The sequence below is a fragment of the Cladosporium halotolerans genome (genome assembly GCF_011745625.1).
Source record: "Cladosporium halotolerans strain TM138-S3 chromosome Unknown Sca33, whole genome shotgun sequence".
NCBI classification, from domain to species: domain Eukaryota; kingdom Fungi; phylum Ascomycota; class Dothideomycetes; order Cladosporiales; family Cladosporiaceae; genus Cladosporium; species Cladosporium halotolerans.
The window spans coordinates 65,733-84,799 of record NW_027191484.1 but is presented as its reverse complement, the minus strand read 5'-3'; the positions used below and the strand labels follow the sequence as shown (position 1 = coordinate 84,799).

The 19,067-nt window shown below is 59.3% G+C and overlaps 7 protein-coding genes across 7 annotated transcripts; 4 read left to right on the top strand and 3 right to left on the bottom strand.

Annotated features, from left to right (window-relative positions):
- Window positions 1–808: 808 nt before the first annotated feature.
- Window positions 809–1,989, top strand: WHR41_07764 (uncharacterized protein; the record flags this gene model as incomplete). Its single annotated transcript, XM_069376368.1, has 2 exons — window positions 809–1,629; window positions 1,682–1,989. The coding sequence occupies 2 exons, from the start codon at window positions 809–811 to the stop codon at window positions 1,845–1,847; spliced, it is 987 nt and encodes a 328-aa protein (XP_069226718.1). The 3' UTR covers window positions 1,848–1,989.
- A 361-nt stretch (window positions 1,990–2,350) lies between these two features.
- Window positions 2,351–3,957, top strand: WHR41_07763 (uncharacterized protein; the record flags this gene model as incomplete). The annotated part of the gene is made up of 6 exons (XM_069376367.1): window positions 2,351–2,460; window positions 2,525–2,682; window positions 2,750–2,832; window positions 2,890–2,899; window positions 2,974–3,057; window positions 3,120–3,957. Exons 1-6 carry the CDS (start codon window positions 2,389–2,391, stop codon window positions 3,955–3,957), a joined length of 1,245 nt encoding a protein of 414 aa, XP_069226714.1. The 5' UTR covers window positions 2,351–2,388.
- Window positions 3,958–4,028: 71 nt separating this feature from the next.
- Window positions 4,029–5,805, bottom strand: WHR41_07762 (uncharacterized protein). The gene is made up of 2 exons (XM_069376366.1): window positions 5,088–5,805; window positions 4,029–4,658 (listed from the first exon to the last, which is right to left on the bottom strand). The coding sequence occupies exons 1-2, from the start codon at window positions 5,370–5,372 to the stop codon at window positions 4,134–4,136; spliced, it is 810 nt and encodes a 269-aa protein (XP_069226713.1). The 5' UTR covers window positions 5,373–5,805; the 3' UTR covers window positions 4,029–4,133.
- Window positions 5,806–6,832: 1,027 nt separating this feature from the next.
- WHR41_07761 (uncharacterized protein) lies at window positions 6,833–8,369 on the top strand (the record flags this gene model as incomplete). The annotated part of the gene is made up of 3 exons (XM_069376365.1): window positions 6,833–6,834; window positions 6,955–7,589; window positions 7,657–8,369. Coding segments are annotated over 3 exons (1,350 nt in total).
- Window positions 8,370–10,939: 2,570 nt separating this feature from the next.
- WHR41_07760 (uncharacterized protein) lies at window positions 10,940–12,442 on the top strand (the record flags this gene model as incomplete). The annotated part of the gene is made up of 1 exon (XM_069376364.1): window positions 10,940–12,442. One exon carries the CDS (start codon window positions 10,940–10,942, stop codon window positions 12,440–12,442), a length of 1,503 nt encoding a protein of 500 aa, XP_069226715.1.
- A 1,310-nt stretch (window positions 12,443–13,752) lies between these two features.
- Window positions 13,753–15,876, bottom strand: WHR41_07759 (uncharacterized protein; the record flags this gene model as incomplete). The annotated part of the gene is made up of 1 exon (XM_069376363.1): window positions 13,753–15,876. The coding sequence occupies one exon, from the start codon at window positions 15,874–15,876 to the stop codon at window positions 13,753–13,755; it is 2,124 nt and encodes a 707-aa protein (XP_069226746.1).
- Window positions 15,877–16,363: 487 nt separating this feature from the next.
- Window positions 16,364–18,531, bottom strand: WHR41_07758 (uncharacterized protein; the record flags this gene model as incomplete). Its single annotated transcript, XM_069376362.1, has 5 exons — window positions 16,364–17,136; window positions 17,189–17,278; window positions 17,334–17,896; window positions 17,953–18,048; window positions 18,111–18,531. The coding sequence occupies 5 exons, from the start codon at window positions 18,529–18,531 to the stop codon at window positions 16,570–16,572; spliced, it is 1,737 nt and encodes a 578-aa protein (XP_069226747.1). The 3' UTR covers window positions 16,364–16,569.
- Between the last annotated feature and the right edge of the window lie 536 nt (window positions 18,532–19,067).

The following is a 19,067-nucleotide window of genomic DNA, read 5'->3' as shown; positions in this document are numbered from 1 at the left end:
ACTTAGCGGAGCTTGTGTATCCTTTTTTAGCAAGAGTGCAGTCGAGTGCCAGGTCAAGGAAACTCGAGGGTCGATTCTTGAAGCGCCGGTGATCATCGAGTCGCGCTGGCTGCTCGCCGACACGAAACGCGCGCGGGGTCACGCTTCTGCACTTCCGAGATCAAGTGCACAGCAGCCAGTGCGCCTCTTCACTTTCAGAGCTCTTTCTCGTCCACCCTCGACATTTATTTGGAGACAGCATCACCAACTGCTTCGATGTAATCGTTTTGACAGCTACGTTTACGCGCCAGCCCCAGCGACCTTCTACCGGACGAAGCACGATCGCTCAGCGTTTCGTCCACCAGGCTGTCGAGAGCTTTCAAATACGGATGCCTGCATTTCGTCCCAACATCAAGTCTACGAGCTCACACGAAACGATATGGGATACAGCACGAATGCGTGAACATTATACGGCTTTGAGCATGCCGAGGCCTACTCACCAGCTCCTGTGACCTGATCAGCATCTCCCGTCACACCCCTTGTGATGAATCCTGCTTTCCTCATTGGCCCGATAAAGGATCGCTGCAAGGACCCTTCCGATGCGGGCCAGATGGCGCAGGCGGCGATGATGTTCAGCCCGTCATGACTGCTCCATCGCATCCCGCGCCGCGTCTCCCTTCTGTCTCTGCCTGCACCACCACACAGTCCTTTCAATCTGTTTGTTTGTCGCTACATCGTTCAGCAAATAGATCGCTCAGATCGCGTATAAACCTTCGCTGCTCCGTCCACCCACCCATCGCAAGCCTCAGCGCAAAACCCCACCATCACCATGGCCTCCCACGCCACCCCACTACCCAACGATCACGACGACGCACACTCGCGCATCGAAGCCTGGACCGTCGAACAAGCCGCCGACGTCCTCAGCGCCGCCTCCATCTCGACCCCGCGCCCCGCCCGCAACCGCAACGTAACCCTCGACATCCCTCTCGACGACTCCCCCTCCGACCTCCTCAAGCCCGCCTCCCCTCCAACCCGCCGCCCCGAGCCCTCGCACACCGTCTACAAGCGGCGCGAGCCCATCCGCCGCGACAGCCAGAACCGGCGCAACGCGCTGCTCAAGGGCAAAGAGGGCTCGCGGCGGCGCCAGCGCTGGGAGAACGACCGCCTGCTGAGCAACCCGCACGCCGAGCCGCCGCTCCCGAGCGACTGGGAGGTGTGCCCGACGCACAACGCGCAGGCCGTGCCGTACTTCCTCGCGCCGCTGTGGGACACGGAGTTCGCGCGGCGGGCGGCGGCGCGCAACGCGGCGGCGGTGGAGCGCGCGCAGCCCGCGAGCAAAGAGGAGGCGGCGGCGCAGAAGGTGGCGAGGGATTTGAAGGCGAAGCTCAAGCGGGCGCAGGGGGCGAAGGGGCTGTTGCAGGATTTGGAGCGGGAGGTGAGGGGGTTTGTCGAGCAGTGGGAGGGGAAACAGAGGCAGTTGGAGAGCGAGGGGTTGATTGAGGAGACGGATAGCGAGGACGAGGAGATCGTGTTTGTGGGAAGGAATGGGGCTATGAGCGATGAGAAGAGGCGGGAGAGGGAGGACGGGACGTTGAGGAAGGATAAGCTTATTTTCCAGAGCTTGATTGATGATCATGGGGCGAGTTTTGGGTGGGTTGTCTTGTGCTGTGGTTGTGAGTGCTTCTTGCTGACTGTTTGCCAGACGCTATCTCGTACATGCCATCGCTATTTACTACGGGCTGAAGACCTGGTCTGTTACGACAGATGGGCGAAGGGAGGCGTATGTTGGTCTCAAGGAAGATCCGACAACAAGGAGGCCCAGCCTTATCAAGAGCGAGTTGCCCATGCCTCTCTGGGCGGTCGTTTAGATTTCGAATTGTTTTGTCTAGATTACGATACATCAATTGGACTTTCTCTCGTGCGCAGGCATTGTTCGCCGCCACAGCAAAGCAAGTGATCATAACAAGACCGTCCCAGCTTTCAGGACAAGAACGTGAGACGTTTCCATGGCATTAGACTACCTTACATGGGTCTCATGTGCAGAGAATGAGAAGCAGGGGCGTTCGAGATCGTTTCGTGATCAATCTATGAAATATAAATGAATGTCAATCACTAATTTCATGAGATTAAGAATGTGTATCCTCCGCCCAATGTAGCAAGTCGCCCATGGACCAACAATCATTCCACCTATCGAAATCAACGCGACTCGTCCAACACGTCTAAGTACCTGTTTCTTTTCCATCAGGGCGGTGTTTTCCCTCCCGCAACACCACCTCTGCCCCCTCGGCGTTTGACCCCCCTCCCAAAGCGGGAACCGCCCTCACCCATCCCACGCCACCAAACCTCCCGCCCCCGCGATCCAACTCCAATCCATAGCAGCCAGCCAAACGCGCCCAAAAACTTCCAGCCATGCCCTCGCACGATCCCATGCCCCCGCCAGGCACCTCAGCGCTGCGCTACGAGCTGTTGGCAAAATGCTCGGTGAGTCCAGAATCCATATCCGTACTCAACCTCAAGAAGCGAGACTAATGACGATGCTACAAAGACGACCCGCGCGCGAGCAGCAACGCTGCACCTCACGCATGGCCCCGTGCCGCTGCCGATTTTCATGCCGGTCGCGACGCAGGCGTCGCTGAAAGGGTTGACGCCCAAGCAGCTGGAGGAGACGGGGTGTAGGCTTTGTTTGAACAATACTTATCATTTGTACGTGGAATTCCTGACTCGTTCGGGATTGGTTTTGGAGTTTTGCTGACGACCGAATGATGTGAAGGGGTTTGAAGCCGGGGCAGAAGACGCTGGATGCCATCGGCGGCGCGCACAAGTTGCAGGGGTGGGAGCATAATATTTTGACAGGTAATTGAGTTGCTTGCTTGGTGGTTTTGTGGATTTGAGGCTGACTTGGTGATACAGATAGTGGAGGGTACGTCTCCCTTTCGTCGATCGAAAATAGCAAACTCTCGCAGAACGACAAGCCAACTAACGAACACCCTCCAGCTTCCAAATGGTCTCCCTCCTCCAACTGGCCCAAGTAACAGAAGAAGGCGTGCGCTTCCTCAGCCCGCACGACAAATCCCCCATGTAACCCTCCTCCTCCCCTCCCCCTCCCCAAACAAACCCACCACTAACCCCCCAAACCCCAGGCTCCTCACCCCCGAACACTCCATCTCCCTCCAAAACTCCATCGGCAGCGACATAATCATGCAGCTCGACGACGTAATCGCCACCACCTCCCCCGACCACGCACGCATAACCTCCGCAACCGCCCGCTCCATCCGCTGGCTCGACCGCTGCATCGCCGCCCACCGCAACCCCTCAACCCAAGCCCTCTTCTGCATCATCCAAGGCGGGCTCTCGCTCCCGCTTCGCCGCCAGTGCACGCAGGAAATGCTCGCGCGCAACACCCCCGGCATCGCCATCGGCGGCCTCTCCGGCGGCGAAGCCAAATCCTCCTTCTGCGCCGTCGTCTCCGCCGTCACGGAGCTCCTCCCGGAGACCAAACCCCGCTACGTGATGGGCGTCGGCTTCCCCGACGACCTGGTGGTGTCCGTGGCGCTGGGGGCGGACATGTTCGACTGCGTGTGGCCGACGCGGACGGCGCGGTTCGGCAACGCGGTGACGGCGCGCGGGACGCTGAACCTGCGGCACCAGAGCTTCGCGGAGGATTTCCGGCCGATCGAGGCAGGGTGCGGGTGCGTTTGCTGCCGGGCGCCGGCGGAGGGCGGGCTGGGGGTCACGCGGGCGTTTGTGTTCCACACGGCGGCGAAGGAGACGGCGGGGGCGCATTTGCTGAGCGTGCACAATGTTTGGTTTTTGCTGGGGTTGATGGGGAGGGTGCGGGAGGCGGTGGTGCGGGATGTGTTTCCGGGGTTTTTGAGGGGGTATTTTGCGGAGATGTATGGGGGGGATAAGGGGCGGTATCCGGAGTGGGCGGTCGAGGCGCTGAGGGGGGTGGGGGTTGATTTGATGGTTGATGAGTGAAGGGGTTGAGGAGAGGTGGGGGAAAGGTGGGATGAAAATGTAGGGAAGAGGTTTGAAAAAGACTTCGGGAATATCTGCTCGGAGAGTAGGAGAATGCATTCGAAACGAAGCTGAAGAATCGGCTAGATACGCTAATAAAACGAACAAACCTCACGAATCCCCTTCATCCTCCAGCGTCACCTCCTTGACCATATCAAACCATCCCCTTCATCCTCCAGCGTCACCTCCTTGACCATATCAAACCACCCGCCACCCCCAAACTGCGCCGCGCTCTTTCCCCTGTTCTTAAACCCAAACTTCTCGTAGTAGGGAATCATATCCTCGTGCGCGATCAGTGCCGCGCGGTCCGCGACGTCCTGCTTCGCCAGGCGGTCGAGGTAGGCCTTCAACAGCGTCGAGCCGAGGCCCTTGCGCTGGAACTGCGGGAGAACGGCGAGCGAGTGGATGGCGACAGTGCGGCCTTCTTGCTTGTTGCCGAGGGCCGGGTTGGCGGGGTCGTCGGAGGGCAGCGCCATGTCGGAGTCGGAGACGATGGCGTTGGTCGTCTTGGTGGCGACGATGTGGCCGAGCAGGACGGCTTTGCGGTGCGGGGCGCCGCTGTAGACGGGCTGCGAGGTGGCGGCGGTGGGGATGTCGGTGCCTTCGTGCGAGGTGAAGATGCCAAGGGAGAGCTCGGAGCATTTGCCTAGGCGGTAGCGGAACTGGGAGGGTTGGGTTAGTTTTCTTCGGATGCGCGTTTGGATATGGTTGGTTTCGCGGATGGATTATTGAATGCATGTGGTGTGCACGTCTGGATTGACAGATGAGCGCTCGGGCGGAAACGCAGGGTGTGACAGGGCGGGGAGCGAGCCGATGGGATCGGTACGCTGGCGAGGGAAGCTTGCATGGCGAAGGACATGAGCTGGAGGTGTGGTGGCCCGAAGCAGAGTGAGGTCTGCGAGGGCCATCACGTGCACTTTCCCGAACAGGCATGGCTGGACGTCAGGCGAAGAAGCACAGCTTAAAAGGCCAGCGCATGCAGCAGCGAGCATGGAGTGAAACCGGCAGGCACGACGTTAAAAGGGTGATGTGGCAGAGTTCTGCAGGATTGGTTGATAACCTGAAACGAGGTACGAGATCGGTTGGCTTACCTTCTCCTTGGTGGCGCGCTCGTGAGGCGGGAAGGCGGCTTCTTCCAGTATGACACAAGAGTCGACGTCGCTCAAGGTGAGGGTCTGGGTGTACGGGTGCAGCTCGTCGCGTTCCTGGTTGCCCTTGGCCTGGATGCTGTCCCTGAACATCATCGGGGGCTCGTCTTGGGATCCGGGAGGATCCTGCTGGGTCGGTTGTTGATCCTGGTGCTGTTCGGAGCGGCCGAGAGGGCTCATATCGGAGAGGGCGTCTTCTTTGACGAAGGAGGTCAGGTCACGAGGCATGGTGTGCAGATGCGGGGGCGGAGCTTAATGGTCGTGGCGGGGGAGGTGAAGCACGCAGCAGTCGCTGGCACTGAGTGTTTGATGATCAACGGTGGGCGACGGGCGAATTTGTGGGCTGTTGGAGGCCCAATGTCACACAAGTGGGCTGGTATGGTGCAGCGATGGCGAGTGACGTTTGGAGGGACGGGGCTGCTAGCGGCAGCTCCGCCAGAAGGGTGCAGAAGGGACACGACAGGGCGAGAGGCAGCAGCGCGGACGCTTTACCGACGCACGACATGCGCTGCACTGCACGCCGGCGCACGCAGCGGCGGATGGCGTCAGCGGATGGCATCGATGTGCCGGGACATGTCGCCGCGTCCGGGGAGGTGGTTTGAGCCCCCGAAGTGCTGCCCCGGGCGATTCTCTTGTGAGCTTTGGCGGGTGGAATGGAAGATCGCAGATGGAGATGGAGCTGCTGGAGCTGCCGGCGGGCCTCGATGACGATGGCGGGGGGTCAAGCAAAGCAGTGGCAGCCTCAGGCGGGGGGTCAAGCAGTGGTGGCAGCCTCAGGCGGGGTTGAGGTGTCAAGCAGCAGCAGCAGCAGCAGCAGCGCCAAAGCGAGGCGGGCCACCACCAGCAACAGGCGAGGCGCGGCCCGTCGGTGGGGGCTGCAGGCGGCGACAGGCACATGGCAGGGCAGGGCAGGGCCGGGCGTGTCTTGCTGTATGTATGTACTGGCTGTATGTGCTGCTTACTACTGCGCGTACCTTAGAAGACAGGCATCTCACCAGTACCTTAGGCAGTGAGGCCGGGAAGACGCCGCGACCTGCTGCTATCCGCGCATGCAGGCCAGCAGGCACCGCGCACCCGGTTGCCACGACACACGCACACACACGCAACCGACGGCCAGCATTTGACCGCCTCTTGACGCGCCCATGCCAGCGCCTGCCGCCGTAGACTGACCCTCGCCCGCCGCGCCGTCGACGAGGGCGGAGGCAGAGATATCGCCGCCCGCCGCCCGCCGCCCTCCCCTCCGTCTTCCCTCCATCCAACCATCCACCCGTCATTCACTCCCCCACCAGGGCCACCACCCTTCGCCCTCTTCGTGCTGCTTCCACCGCCTTCGCCTCCAGTGCCGCCGTCTTAGTCATGCCCCAACCGTAGCATCTGCATCCGCATCCGAGTCCAGTCCACCTCTTCCGTCCATCACCATCCCAACTCTTCCACCCGCAGGCACAAACATCGCGCAAACGCCGACCTCCTGCCTAAGCTTTCCCTCCCGTCTCCACCCCCATAGACCGCATCCATCACCTCACGCCGGGTGTCACTCTCGCCAACGTCGGCATCCCACTCGCGACCTGTCACCTCCGCTGCAACGCCTTCTGCTTCGAGCGACCTGCATACGAGCTATCCACCACGCAAGGCACACACCACCCATACCCGGCACCTCCGCCCAACCGACATCCCAGACAACCGCCAGAATGTGAGTACAATCAAACTCCCAACTCCCTCGTCCGCCCACCGCGGCCCGCCGTCTCACCCTCACACCCGTCCTGTGTTACGGCAACAGACATGCTGACCCCGACCTCTTTGTCCCGCCCAGGCCGCGAGTCACCATATCTATCATCGCTCCCAACCACAAGCTCGACCAGGAGCTCCTCAACCTCGACCTCCCTCCCGGCCTCACCATCGCCGACCTGAAAGCCTTCACCAACGCCGAGACCGAATTCCCTCAAGAACAACAACAATTCTACCTGAACAACGCTGTCCTACAGCCTGACACGAAAACATTGGAAGAGGCCGGAGTCAAGGATGGGGATATGCTGGTGCTGTTGACAAGATCACCTCAGCAACAACAGCAACAGCAGCAGCAGCAGCAGCAGCAACAGCGCCAACAGCAGAACAACAACATGGGAGCACAGCACAGGCAACAGCAAGGATCGCAAGGCGACATCGAGCGCACACGGTTGAGCATACTAGGCAACGCCAACGCCATGGCGCAAGTCCGAGAACAGCGACCCGCCCTCGCCGAGGCGATCAACGACAGCAACCGCTTCCGCGAAGTCTGGCTGGAAATGCTGCGCGAGGACGAGCGCCGCGAGAGCGAGCGCCTCGAGCAAATGCGCCTCCTCAACGAAGATCCCTTCAACGTCGAGGCCCAGAAGAAGATCGAGGAGATGATCCGCCAGCAATCGGTGCAGGACAACCTGCAGCACGCCTACGAGCACAATCCGGAAGGTATGCTACCCTGACCTTCAACACCTACGTACCACACCCCACCCCAACTAACGCACCCACCTCCCAGTCTTCGGCCGCGTGACAATGCTCTACATCAACGTCGAAGTCAACCGACACCCCGTCAAAGCCTTCGTCGACTCCGGCGCCCAAACAACCATCATGTCGCCCTCGTGCGCCGAAGCCTGCGGCATCATGCGCCTCATCGACCGGCGCTACAGCGGCGTCGCGCGCGGCGTCGGCACCGCCACCATCCTCGGCCGCGTGCACTCGGCCGACATCAAGATCGGCGCCGCCGTCATGCCCTGCTCCTTCACCGTCATGGAGGGCAAGGACGTCGACCTGCTGCTCGGGCTCGACATGCTCAAGCGCTTCCAGGCCGTCATCGACCTCGCGCAGAACAGGCTCATCTTCGGCATGGGCAACGAGGTCCCCTTCCTGGGCGAGGCGGATATCCCCAAGGGATTGGAGGAGGCGCAGGCCAGCGAGCCGACGGTCCCGGGGCCGAATGGGACGAGCTTGGGCGCGGAGACGGGCACCGTCAGGCAGCGGGAAGGGGAAGCGGGACCGTCGTCGGGGAGCGGGAAGGGGAATTTCAAGGGCGAGGGGCAGGCGGTCGGTTCGAGTTCGAAGGCGGCTGCGACGCCGGCTGGCAAGGAGCACAGGAAGGAGGACGTCGAGCAGCTGGTCAACCTGGGCTTTTCGCGCGAGGAGGCCGTCGCGGCGCTCGATGCGTGCGATGGGAATGTCGAGTACGCGGCGGGGTTGCTGTTCCAGGGTTGAAGATGTGAGGTGTGAAGAAGGAACTGAGAGAAAGAACGAAGGGAGGTTGGCTCATGAATTGGAACGAGATGCGATGCAATGCGATGCGATGCGATGAGGACAACGACATGATACACCGAATGGATAATCCCCGCATGAAGTCTTCCGTATGTAGAATAGTGGTTGGGTGGGTTGGCTCTGATGACGAGATGAACGAAATGGACCGGATCGAATGGGGAATGGGATGGATGAGATGACATGAAATGAAATGGAATGAAAGGCGGCGATCGATTGAAGTACGGTTCTCAGTTTTCTCCTTTCGCTTCCTATGCTTCTGTCGCGAGTTTGTTTCTGCAGCCGGCGTGAGCGTGTCCTCTGCTTGCAGGAATCGCTTCTTGCGCTCTGGCGTCGAGACTCTGTCGGGCTCGGTTGTGCTTGCAGGAATCGCTTCTTGCCCTCTGGCGTCGAGACTCTTTCGCGCTCGGTTGTGGGAGTGGAATATCTCTTTCCTGGCAGGTCGTTGGGATTGTCTGGTGGGTTGGGTACATCTTTGAGCGAACTGCGTAGCCAGAGAGGATTGCAGCGTGGGGTCGAGGTTTGAGTGTTGAGAGCCGTGGAGAGAGGCGGTGGAGGGAGTGTGAGGCTGCTGGCTTGCTCCTTCCTGGCAGATGTGTTTCAAGATTGGAGCGCTCAATGCTCGTGGGCAGCAGGCTGTCGTGGTCGCGTCGGATTGTGGAATTATTCATCAATCGAGCACGATCGTCGTCTTCCCGCCTTCTTCAGCACCGTCCTCACCGGCCGGAACCTCCGACTCACCCGCCCCCTCCCCCTCAACAGCATCGAAAACCTCCTCCGCCCACCCCCCAAACTCCTCCTCCTCCCCATCCGAATCCGCAATCTCCTCCGCAGCCCTCTTCCTCCCCCGAACCGGACTCGACACCACAGCCGCAGCCAGCACCTCTTTCCCCTCCGTCTCCCCCGTCTCCCTCTCAACCCCAACAGCAACCCCTCCCTCCCCAACCTCAAACCCCACCACACCCCCCCTCGCCACACCCCCAACCTTCTCCACCAACACCCACCTCCCCGGCACCCCAACCTCCCTTCCCACAACCGCCCTTCCCCAAACCCCCGCCTCCCACTCCCTCCCCCCAACACCAGGAACCAACCCCAGCGGGCCCCCGCCCGGCAGCGCCCGCGTCGCGCAGCCCGTCGTGACGACCACTGCGATTCCGCGCGAAGCTGCGAGCCGGTTGAGAGCGGAGACGAGCGTGCCGAGGAGCGCGTAGCGGCGGGCGGCGGCCCATTTGTGGGTTTCGGAGGTGGAGGGCGCTGGGGTACGGGGGTTGGAGGTTTCGAGGAGGGAGTGTGGGTTCGTTAGCACCAAGAGGCGGGTGGAGGGGGGTGGGAAAGGTTGTGTTTTTTGTGAGGAAGGGGTTGGGTGGAGGAGGAGGGCGAGGAGGTGGGATAGAGTTGGGGTGTGCAGGTGGTGGAAGGAGGGGTTGGGGAGAGGGGTCAGGGAGCGGGTGGTGGAGAGGGGGTGGGAGGTGTCTGTTGCTTGGGTTAGTGGGTTGGAGGGGTAAGGGAAGAGAAGGGAGGGAGGGTGGTGGTACCTATCCAGACGACGGCGGAGCCTTGTTGTAGGATTGTGGAGGCGGCGCTGAGGCTGGAAGGTGTGTCAGTGGCGGCGGGATTCTTTGTCTTCTTTTCCCGGGATGTGGGAGGAGGATTGTGGCGTACGCTATTGCTGTCTTGCCTGCGCCTGGCGGACCCCAGAGTTCTGTCACTTTACCGCACTCAAAGCCACCGCCGAGGGCATTATCGAGATCCGGGATATTTGTCTTTGCGTTGCTAGGGGCATTGTCGTCATTGTCTTCGAGGTCTCGAAATGCGTCTGATGCTGAGACGGTGGGGAGGCGATCTAGTGATAGTTATTAATTTGAGTATTCTTTATCTCCTCCAGATTCGAATGCATAACGTCTTTTCTTGAAGAGCTCTGTTCCACTTACGAGATGAAGTCGGTGCTTTATTCACAGCATTGGAGCTCGACGGCGTGGTAAAATTGGTGGTGGCTTCGGCAGGGCCAGCCATTGCTGCCCTAACACAAGGACTATCACATGCGTCGTCTTGTCGATCGGATGGTGTCGATGCGACGACGGTCAGACCAAGCCCAATGCCCTTGTCGTCCCCAGATTTTCGGTTGTCGTCGATAAGGTTGCAATCGACGCGTTGCTTCGTACGCGCCGCTTGCGTGTGGTGGGTTCGGCTGAAGCCGCCGACGACGTCGCTTGCTCCTCCACTTCACATTGGGCGCCAGCCCAGACCAGATCTCGACGACCTTCCAATATACTGCGACCAAATCTTGAATCTCTCCCATCGAGTTACACCCCTACGGCATGCATGTGCAACCTTATCGTGCCAGACGGACGAGTTCAGTGCTTGTGTGAAGGGGTTGCACCAACTCGGATGCCCAGCTGACAGCTCACTTCTGCCCTGCTTTTTGATGGTTCTGTACATTTCCAACATCTTTTGCGATATACGATCGTTCTAAATCATCGTTGAGTTTAGAGCTCCTGGAGATCTCCGCACCAGCCATGTCTCTGGCTTTGGCATTACTGGACCATTACATCGAATATCTTTCTGCGCCTGGAGTTCTCGCAACTGTCGCACTCATCGTCGCGCCCCTTTTCTTCACCATCTATAAAGATGTGAGTCCAGCTAGCTCGAAGTTACGGACCGATTCATTATCTGGATGTCGACGCTTTGGCCTTCCCGATGGCCGAAGTAATCTGAAAGATCAGTTCAGTCAAAGCGCCCCAATCAATGACGGGCAGAGACCTAGGGTAAAAGCACTCTTCACCTACCCAATCAAATCATGCCGTGGAATTGAGCTGCCTGCTTCCGAGATTGAAAGTACTGGCTTGAGATACGATCGGATGTTCACGTTTGCCCAACTTCACACGAAGCCGGCACCTTCCAACTCGCCTGCAGAGACCAGCTCGGACGGCGAGCAGGAATGGCGCTTCATCACCGCCCGGGAATTACCCCGTCTAGCATTGGTCAAGACCGAGCTCTGGGTGCCGGATATGAGGAAGCAGGCACCCATCCAATCTATCAACCACACAAGGAACATCTCGGACGACAGCACAGAAATATCAAAAAGCCGCAGCAGGAGCCGCAAGGGCACCGTCGTCCTTGAATCAGCTGGCATTGACGCAGAGCGGCGCCGTAAACTCTCAGTCCCCTCCATCGCCTCAGACTGGGCATCAAATGGCGGCTGCTTGATCATCAGCTTCCCCTACCAACCAGACTTCAACCCCATTGGCCTCCGCACCGAAACCGTAACCATCAGAATCCCCCTCGCGCCCACGCCCGAACGCGCAGAAGCCAAAATGTACACATCCGAAGCCGTCACCGTCTGGAAAGACCGCCCGCAAGCCACCAACATCTCCAACGAAATCGACCCATCCTCCCTCGAAAAACTCCGCCGCTTCCTCGGCGTCCGCAAGCCCCTCGCCCTCTTCAAGCGCGACGACACCCGCCTGCGCCCCGTCACCCGCAACCTGCCCCAGGACCTCGCCGACGGCCGCTTCGAAATCGGCTTCTCCGACAGCTACTGCGCGCACATCCTCAACCTCGCCAGCGTGCGCGCGCTGGACGCCAACCTCCCAGCCAGCGCAAACATGAAACACCGCCTCGACGCCCGCCGCTTCCGCGCGAACATCTACATCGACGGCGCGCCTGCGTTCGAAGAAGACGGCTGGCGCCGCGCCGCCCTCGGCCGCTGCATCCAGCCGCGGATGGATTTCGAGGGCAATGGGCGCGGGCGGTCGGCGACGAGCCATGCGAGGGGCGTTGCGAAAGCGGAGTTTCTGTTCGGGTGCGGAACTTCGAGGTGCACGCTGCCGAATGTGGACCCGGACACGGGCATGAAGGATAAGAACGAGCCGTATGGGACGCTGATGCGGACGCGGAAGACGAGGGGGGAGGAGCCGGGGGCGGCGTTTTTGGGGATGCAGGTGCTGCCTTTGGTGGAGTATGGGATTTTGAGTGTGGGGGATGAGGTTGATGTGCTTGAGAGGGAAGGGGATGATTGACGAGTTGATGAATTGATGGCGGCCGTGTACATCTCAGGATGCTCTCACAATCTTGAAGAATGAATATGTACACACAAACCCCCCTTCCTCGCGCCCTTCGGCCCTCGCCACAGTCTTGATGCCCAATTCGAATCAACACTTTTTCACCTCTCACTCACACCGGCAGTACTCCGCCCCACTACACTCCTCGCTAACCCACATCACTTCGTCAGCCATCTCCGAGTCACCTCACAACACCACACGCGGAAGGAAGGAAAAAACTCACCACTCTCCCCCACGACACCCATACCAAACCCAACAACTTGCGCACGCCGTGCGATCGCATCCCCTCTCTTTCTGTCCCGCGTACCAAGTCTGAACCGGTCGAGGAACGGCTGTCGAGCCGTCGTCGTCGACGTAGCGCGTGCGTGTCTGTGTGGCGAGAAGGAAGGCGTAGGATGTTGATGTTGAGGCGATTGTGTGAAGGGTTGTGGGGGGTTGGAGGAGGGGTTGCTGGTTGAGGTTGAGGTTGTGGAACGCTGTGGCGAGAGTGGTGAGGGTCAGAATGGCGACGAGAGTGGGTAATGTGTGTAGTGAAGAGAGCATTTTGCATGGGGCGTGAGTGGTTGGTGCTTCGAGGAGATAGGAAGCTTTTTGTTCAGAATTGTGCATGCGAACGATTGATGAGAGAATGTGTAATCCGGCTCCTTCAACCCATCAGTGGAACGGGACTCCACGCCTCTCTTTCACTTCGACGATACAAAGCGTTCATCCCATCACACGCTTCCTACGCGCCTCTTCCCTCGCGCCGCAAACTCTCCTCATGTCTAGCCCATATAACCTCTCCAAAAGAAGTGAAGTCAGCTAATATACTCTATGCTCGGCAAAATGCATGCAGATATTAAACCCTGCTTGCCGCGCTAGCGACGCGGTGCCGCTGTTGGTGGCGCTTGCGAGCCGGGCGCTTACGGTTGAACAGTTGAAGGATGGCGCCGTTAGGATTCGCTCGCTGTAGTTACCCTCAGGGGTACTCATTACTTGATGCTATGTTACTAGACATCTAGCAGGTTTCCGGATTGTTCAACGAATGATGGGAGAGTGAAGAACGAGCGCAAACGCGCAAAACAGCCGCCGAAACGCCCGCACGAAGCATGGAGTCAAGAGTGTAGAAGGCATTAGAGAAAAAGCACAGCTAGCATAGAAAAACAGTAGAGAGTATATTCCCGTTTCGAAAAGACGCCCGCTGATCGTGAAAACCGTCCAAATTATCTTTGCTCCAATCCTTCCCAGTTATCCCTTCCAATCTCTCTCTCTTATTCTCTTCCAAGGCTCTACTTGCCGCCGTATGCGGTGTCGATCTCCTTCTGGTACTTCTCCAAAATACCCTTGCGGTTCAGCTTCTGGGCCGAAGTGACGAGGCCGTTCTGCGGCGTCCACTCCTCGTCGGAGAGCACGACACCCTCGATGAGCTCGATGCCGTTGAGGCCGCCCTTCTTGCCCGAAGCGTGCATCTCCCGAAGAACAATGCCGTTGAGCTTCTTGTTGTGGCAGAGCTCCTCGAGCGCGGAGCCGGCGATGCCGTTGTTGTTCGCGAGCTCCTTCAGCGCAGGCTCGTTGGGGACGACGATGGCGACGGGCTTGTTCTTGTCCTGGGCGGCGTAGACGCAGATGTTGCCAACGACGGGGCAGGAGCGGTAGACGGACTCGAGCTTCTCCAGCGCGATGTACTCGCCGTTAAGCGTCTTGACGAGGTTCTTCTTGCGGTCGATGATGCGCAGGTTACCCTGGGAGTCGAACTCGCCAATGTCGCCCGTGAGGAACCAGCCGTCCTTGAAGGATTCCTGCGTCTCCTTCGGGAGGTCCAGGTAGCCCTGAGCGACCGAGTCGCCGCGGATCCAGATCTCGCCCTGCGGCGGGTTGTTGGTCGAGTAATAGCCGGCGTCAGGGAAATCGACGAGCTTGACTTCGACGCTGCCGGGGACCTCGCCGAGTGCGGAGTCGGTCCATGCGAGGGGGTCCTGGAGGGCACCCATGGCTGAGGTCTCGGTGAGACCGTAGCCGCCGATCATGGGAGCAATGCACATGGAGATGAAGCGCTGGGTATCCTTGGCGATGGGACCACCGCCGTTCAGACAAATGCGGAGCTTGCCGCCAGTCGCCTCCTGAATCTTCTTGAAAACAACGGTGTCGACAACGCTGGTACCGATGCCGGCGAAAGGCAGGTAGCCGGCGTGGTCCATCATGAAACCCTTCGCGCTCATAGCGCCCCAGAACATGTTCTTGACCACGGGGTTCATCTTGCCGACCTTGCTCATGATGCCCTTCTTGACGGTCTCCCAGACAGCCGGCACGCCGACCAGCACCGTAGGCTTGAATTCGGCAATGTCGCCACGGCACTTGCGCACGGAGTTGTCGGAGATGGTCTTGGGGTGGCCGTAACCCATGGTGCCACCCCACCAAATGCAGGCGGTCTCGAAGACGAACTCAAGAATGTGTGCGAGAGGGAGGTATGCGAGGAGACCGTCACCAGGGCCAAGGTAAGGGCCGACAATCACGTCAACACCAGCGATGGCAGCGACGACGTTCTTGTGTGTGAGAAGCACACCCTTGGGTGTGCCGGTGGAGCCGGATGTGAACATGATGCAGCACAGGTCTTCGGGCTGCGGAGGAACCGGCGGCACAGCGGCCTCCTCGCCCTTCCTGGTGAGCTCTGAGAAGCTGAGCACATTCAAGTGGGGGTGTGCCTCCTTCAGCTTCGCGATATCCGCCTTGAGCTTCTCCGGCTCGGTCTTGGAGGAGGGCGCCTCGTCGTCGTTGTAGATCACGTTCTGAATGTCCTTAGCCTCCTTGAGCGGCGCGATGAGTCTGGTGAGGAGGTGAGGGTCGAGGAACATGGCCTTGGCCTTGGTTGCGAGCAGGGAGTGCTTGAGACCCTCCTCGCCGAGCGTGTCGTATGCGGTGACGATCGGCATGCTCTGGCTGGAGGCGCCGTGCGCAGTAGCCAGCCAGTACGGGTGGGTGGCGGCGTAAAGGTGAACGCGATCGCCGGCCTCCATACCAAGGGAGCGGAAGCCGCAGCCGACCTTCAGCGCGGTGGCCTCGTGCTCGGTGAAGGAAGCGTACTCATACGGCGACAGCTCGTAGTACTGCCACTTCTTGTCGACCTCCTGCTCCTGGCCATCGATGTTCTTCTTGATCTTCTTGGTCTCCTCGTGCATGGTGATCAGCTTGCGCTTGCCGGTGGCCTTGGCGTTGCCGTACTTCTTGCTGGCAGTGCGGACGATGTCCCATATGGTCTTGACATCGGGCGCGGGCGTCGACACGAGGCCATCCTTGGTGCGGTGGTTCCTCCTGGGGATGGTCTCGCCGTCCTTCTTCTGCACGCCGGGCACCTCGACGGTGAACGGCGCCTTCTTGACGCTCTTGGGCTGCGGGCGGAGAGTCTTGTAGTCCATGGTGGGCGATGTGGATGAGAGCCGCGGATGGGGGAGGGAGTCGAAAGACATGCAAGAGGGCGGCGTGGGCGGAGGGAGGTGATGGGGGCGCGGCGAAGCAGCTCAGCAGACCTGCCACGTCCTGGGCGGGCGTTTGGCTGAGCGCGCGCCTCTGGTGGCTGCCCGGCTCGGTGGGAGAAGCTCTGACGCTGCGTGTTTGTTAAGCGACGTCACCAGGCTCCGCAGTGCTCTACTCCGCTTGACAGGCCCGGCCCGCGGAAGGCCGGCCAGCATGCACTGTCTCTCAACATTATCGTCGCCAGTCTCTGACCGACTCGTTGGCGGCCGGGCGTGAATGCGCGCATTGATAGCGGTATATCTGTCGAATAATGGCGCGTGCGACGCGGGTCTGAAACAACGCCCGTAAAGCGGGGTGCAGCCTGGTTAGGCGAACAGGATCGAGCCTCAAGACCACTTGGCGTCAGCAACGAGTAGGGCAAAGAGTAAGACGTGCCGGGTGCTTCCTGACGACGATCTACAGGGTGGGTCTACGGAACGGGACTACCTCAAAACTGGATCGATGCGTTTTTGATCAAAATGTTTGTCGAGCCGCGCAACATTATCCGTTTGGAAGTTTTTGTTGTGATACCATCTCCGTGTGACGAATGCGCCACCCGAAGCCTCCCAGCACTTCCAAGCGCAGGACAAGACAGGCTAATGCGCGAACCGGAAGTCCAGCCTCTTGTTGCCCTCGTCCTTGGTATTGAGGACGTAGTCCGCCTGTTCCTCCTCGGTCATGGAACTCCACTTGGCCTCCCTCTGCTTGTTCCTCCACACATAATACACTTTCGCGAATACGAACAGCACGATTGCGCAGACGTCGATACCCAGCAGGGCCTCGTTGCCCTTGTGGTAGAGCGGCTTGTCGTTCTCGCGGTAGATGTTTGACGAGATGATCGTGCCGACCTGCACGGTGATGTTGTAGAAGGCGGCTGAGACGGAGCGCGTACGCACCGAGCCGGAATTGCGCGATGTTAGCGAGACGTTGATGACATGGGTGTATGGGCAGCTGAGCAGGACCGTCATGAGGGCGAAGGTCGCCCATGCATTGACTTGCGCGCCGGGCCACCAGCGGAGAGCGATCAGGCAAGGCAGCAGCCAAATGTTCTGCGTGGATGCTGTGAGCATACGCTGGTTGATGAACTCGCTGAACCACGTTGCACCGAAGAGGGTGAAGCAGCTAATGACTTGGTTGGGAATTGACAGGAGATTGGCATTGAACTGAAAGGGTGTTAGCATCGGACAATGTCTGTTGTTTAGTGATGAGGCCTACCTGGTTGTATCCCAGCTGACGCAGGATCAGGGTCAGGTACTGGTCGGCAGTAGACTGAGGAATCATGAAAACGAAGCCGACGATATAGATCTGGAGACCATCTGTCAGCGTATGCTCGCTTTCCCGGACAGCAACCTGTACTCACCGGCCAAAGGTCATAATCGCGAATCGAATCCCAAAGATTCTTCAGCGAGAGACCAGTCCTGTTGTGCATGTCTCCCTTTGACGGATCATCGCGCAAGACTCGGTTGACGACAATACCCACTTCACGATCCGTGAACCAGCCATTGGGACGAAACCAGGTCTTGGTCTGCACCGCTGACGCCGGCATGAGGAAGAACGAGGCAAGACCGATTGCAAGCGTGATGAGACCCTCGACGAGAAACAGCCATCGCCAACCCTCCATCCCGTGTACGCCGCGCATGTGGAGGAGTCCGTACGCCATCAGCGAGGTGATCACCATGGTGAGGTAACGCGAGATCCAGAACCAGCTCAATCGCATGGTCAGTTCCTTGCTTTTGTAAAAGTAGCTCAGCCAAAGGATAAGATCGGGAACTGCATTTGCTGTCAGCCGAGAAGTCGTTCGCATCGAATTGCTTGACTTACTGAAGCCGCCCTCGAGAGCACCAAGCAGAGCGCGAGTAGCGTAGAAGCTAGCCTTGCCACTCAAAGCGGCCTGCGATATAGCGACAACGGACCACAACGTGACTGCCTCCAGTTAGCATCATATCCGCACGGTCGAAAGACGAGGCTTCTCAACTAACCTTGCATCGGGATCCACCTATCTGGACCTAGCTTTTTCGAAAGGAGCTGAGACGGCAATTCAGCCACCAAGAACGAGAGATAGAAAATCGTGTTTCCTGTATGCGCAGTCAGCAACGGACTAATTCGTCGCTTGTTTGCTGCCATTCCAGGGACTCACCCGTATTATAATGATCCGTCGTCAGCCCCAAATCATCCAGCAAGTTATCCGCAATCGCCTGCTTCAGATTCCCGCGATCAACATTGAGCGCGAAAAACATCACGCACGCCCACGTCGTCACTCTCAAATCGACTTTGCGCTTCACGCTCCGCTCCTCCTCGCGCGTCCACGTCAAATCCGGGTCGAACGCATCGCGGCACTCGTACCCGGCTTCATCGTAGATCGCGCGGTACGTTTGCGCGACATTGCGGTCCAGGAAGGGATTTTCTTTCAGCTCGGCTTCGGAGAGCGGGAGGCTGTCTGAGGAGAGCTCAGCAGAGAGTTTGGTGTCGACGAAGCCTGGGTTTTTGGCGTCAGGGTCGTGGCTTTTGCGGCCGGGGCGTGTTATGGCCGTTGGCACGGGGTCGGCGAAGGTGCTCATTTTGTAGGAGCGGGGGGGAGATTAGCCGGTAAGTGAGGTGAGGAGCACGTGGTGAAGAGACGATCGGATATAGAGCCATGTGCATTCTTATGGTATTTGGAGAAATGGCCGCGTGGTGGGACCGCTCGCACGCGATGGGGAAAACATTATCACCTATTCCCGCGGTCCCACTGGCGATGGAGCATTGAGAGGCCGAAGCATGGGTACGAGAGTCCTAATAGGGCGGCTGAGCCCAGCACGAGGGATTGCGAGTCCAGCACAGGTCGTAGGATGCAGCCATGTGCGCACGCCATCCTCGAGTTGAGCTGCCAGTGGATCTTCGAGGTAGAATCCAAGCTTGCCACCGACCACTCTTATTGCCCCGAGATATCAGGCCGCATAAGCGTTGTCTCGAGCTCGAGGGCAACAGTGGCCTAGCGAGGGGCTTGATGTCGCAAGAGTGGTCAAGCCGGGTGAAGCTCTGCCTTCTGGGATGTCGTGCTCGAGTGTAGCCGGATTGCGTGCTTTCGTGATGCATGCCATGACTTCGGAACGGC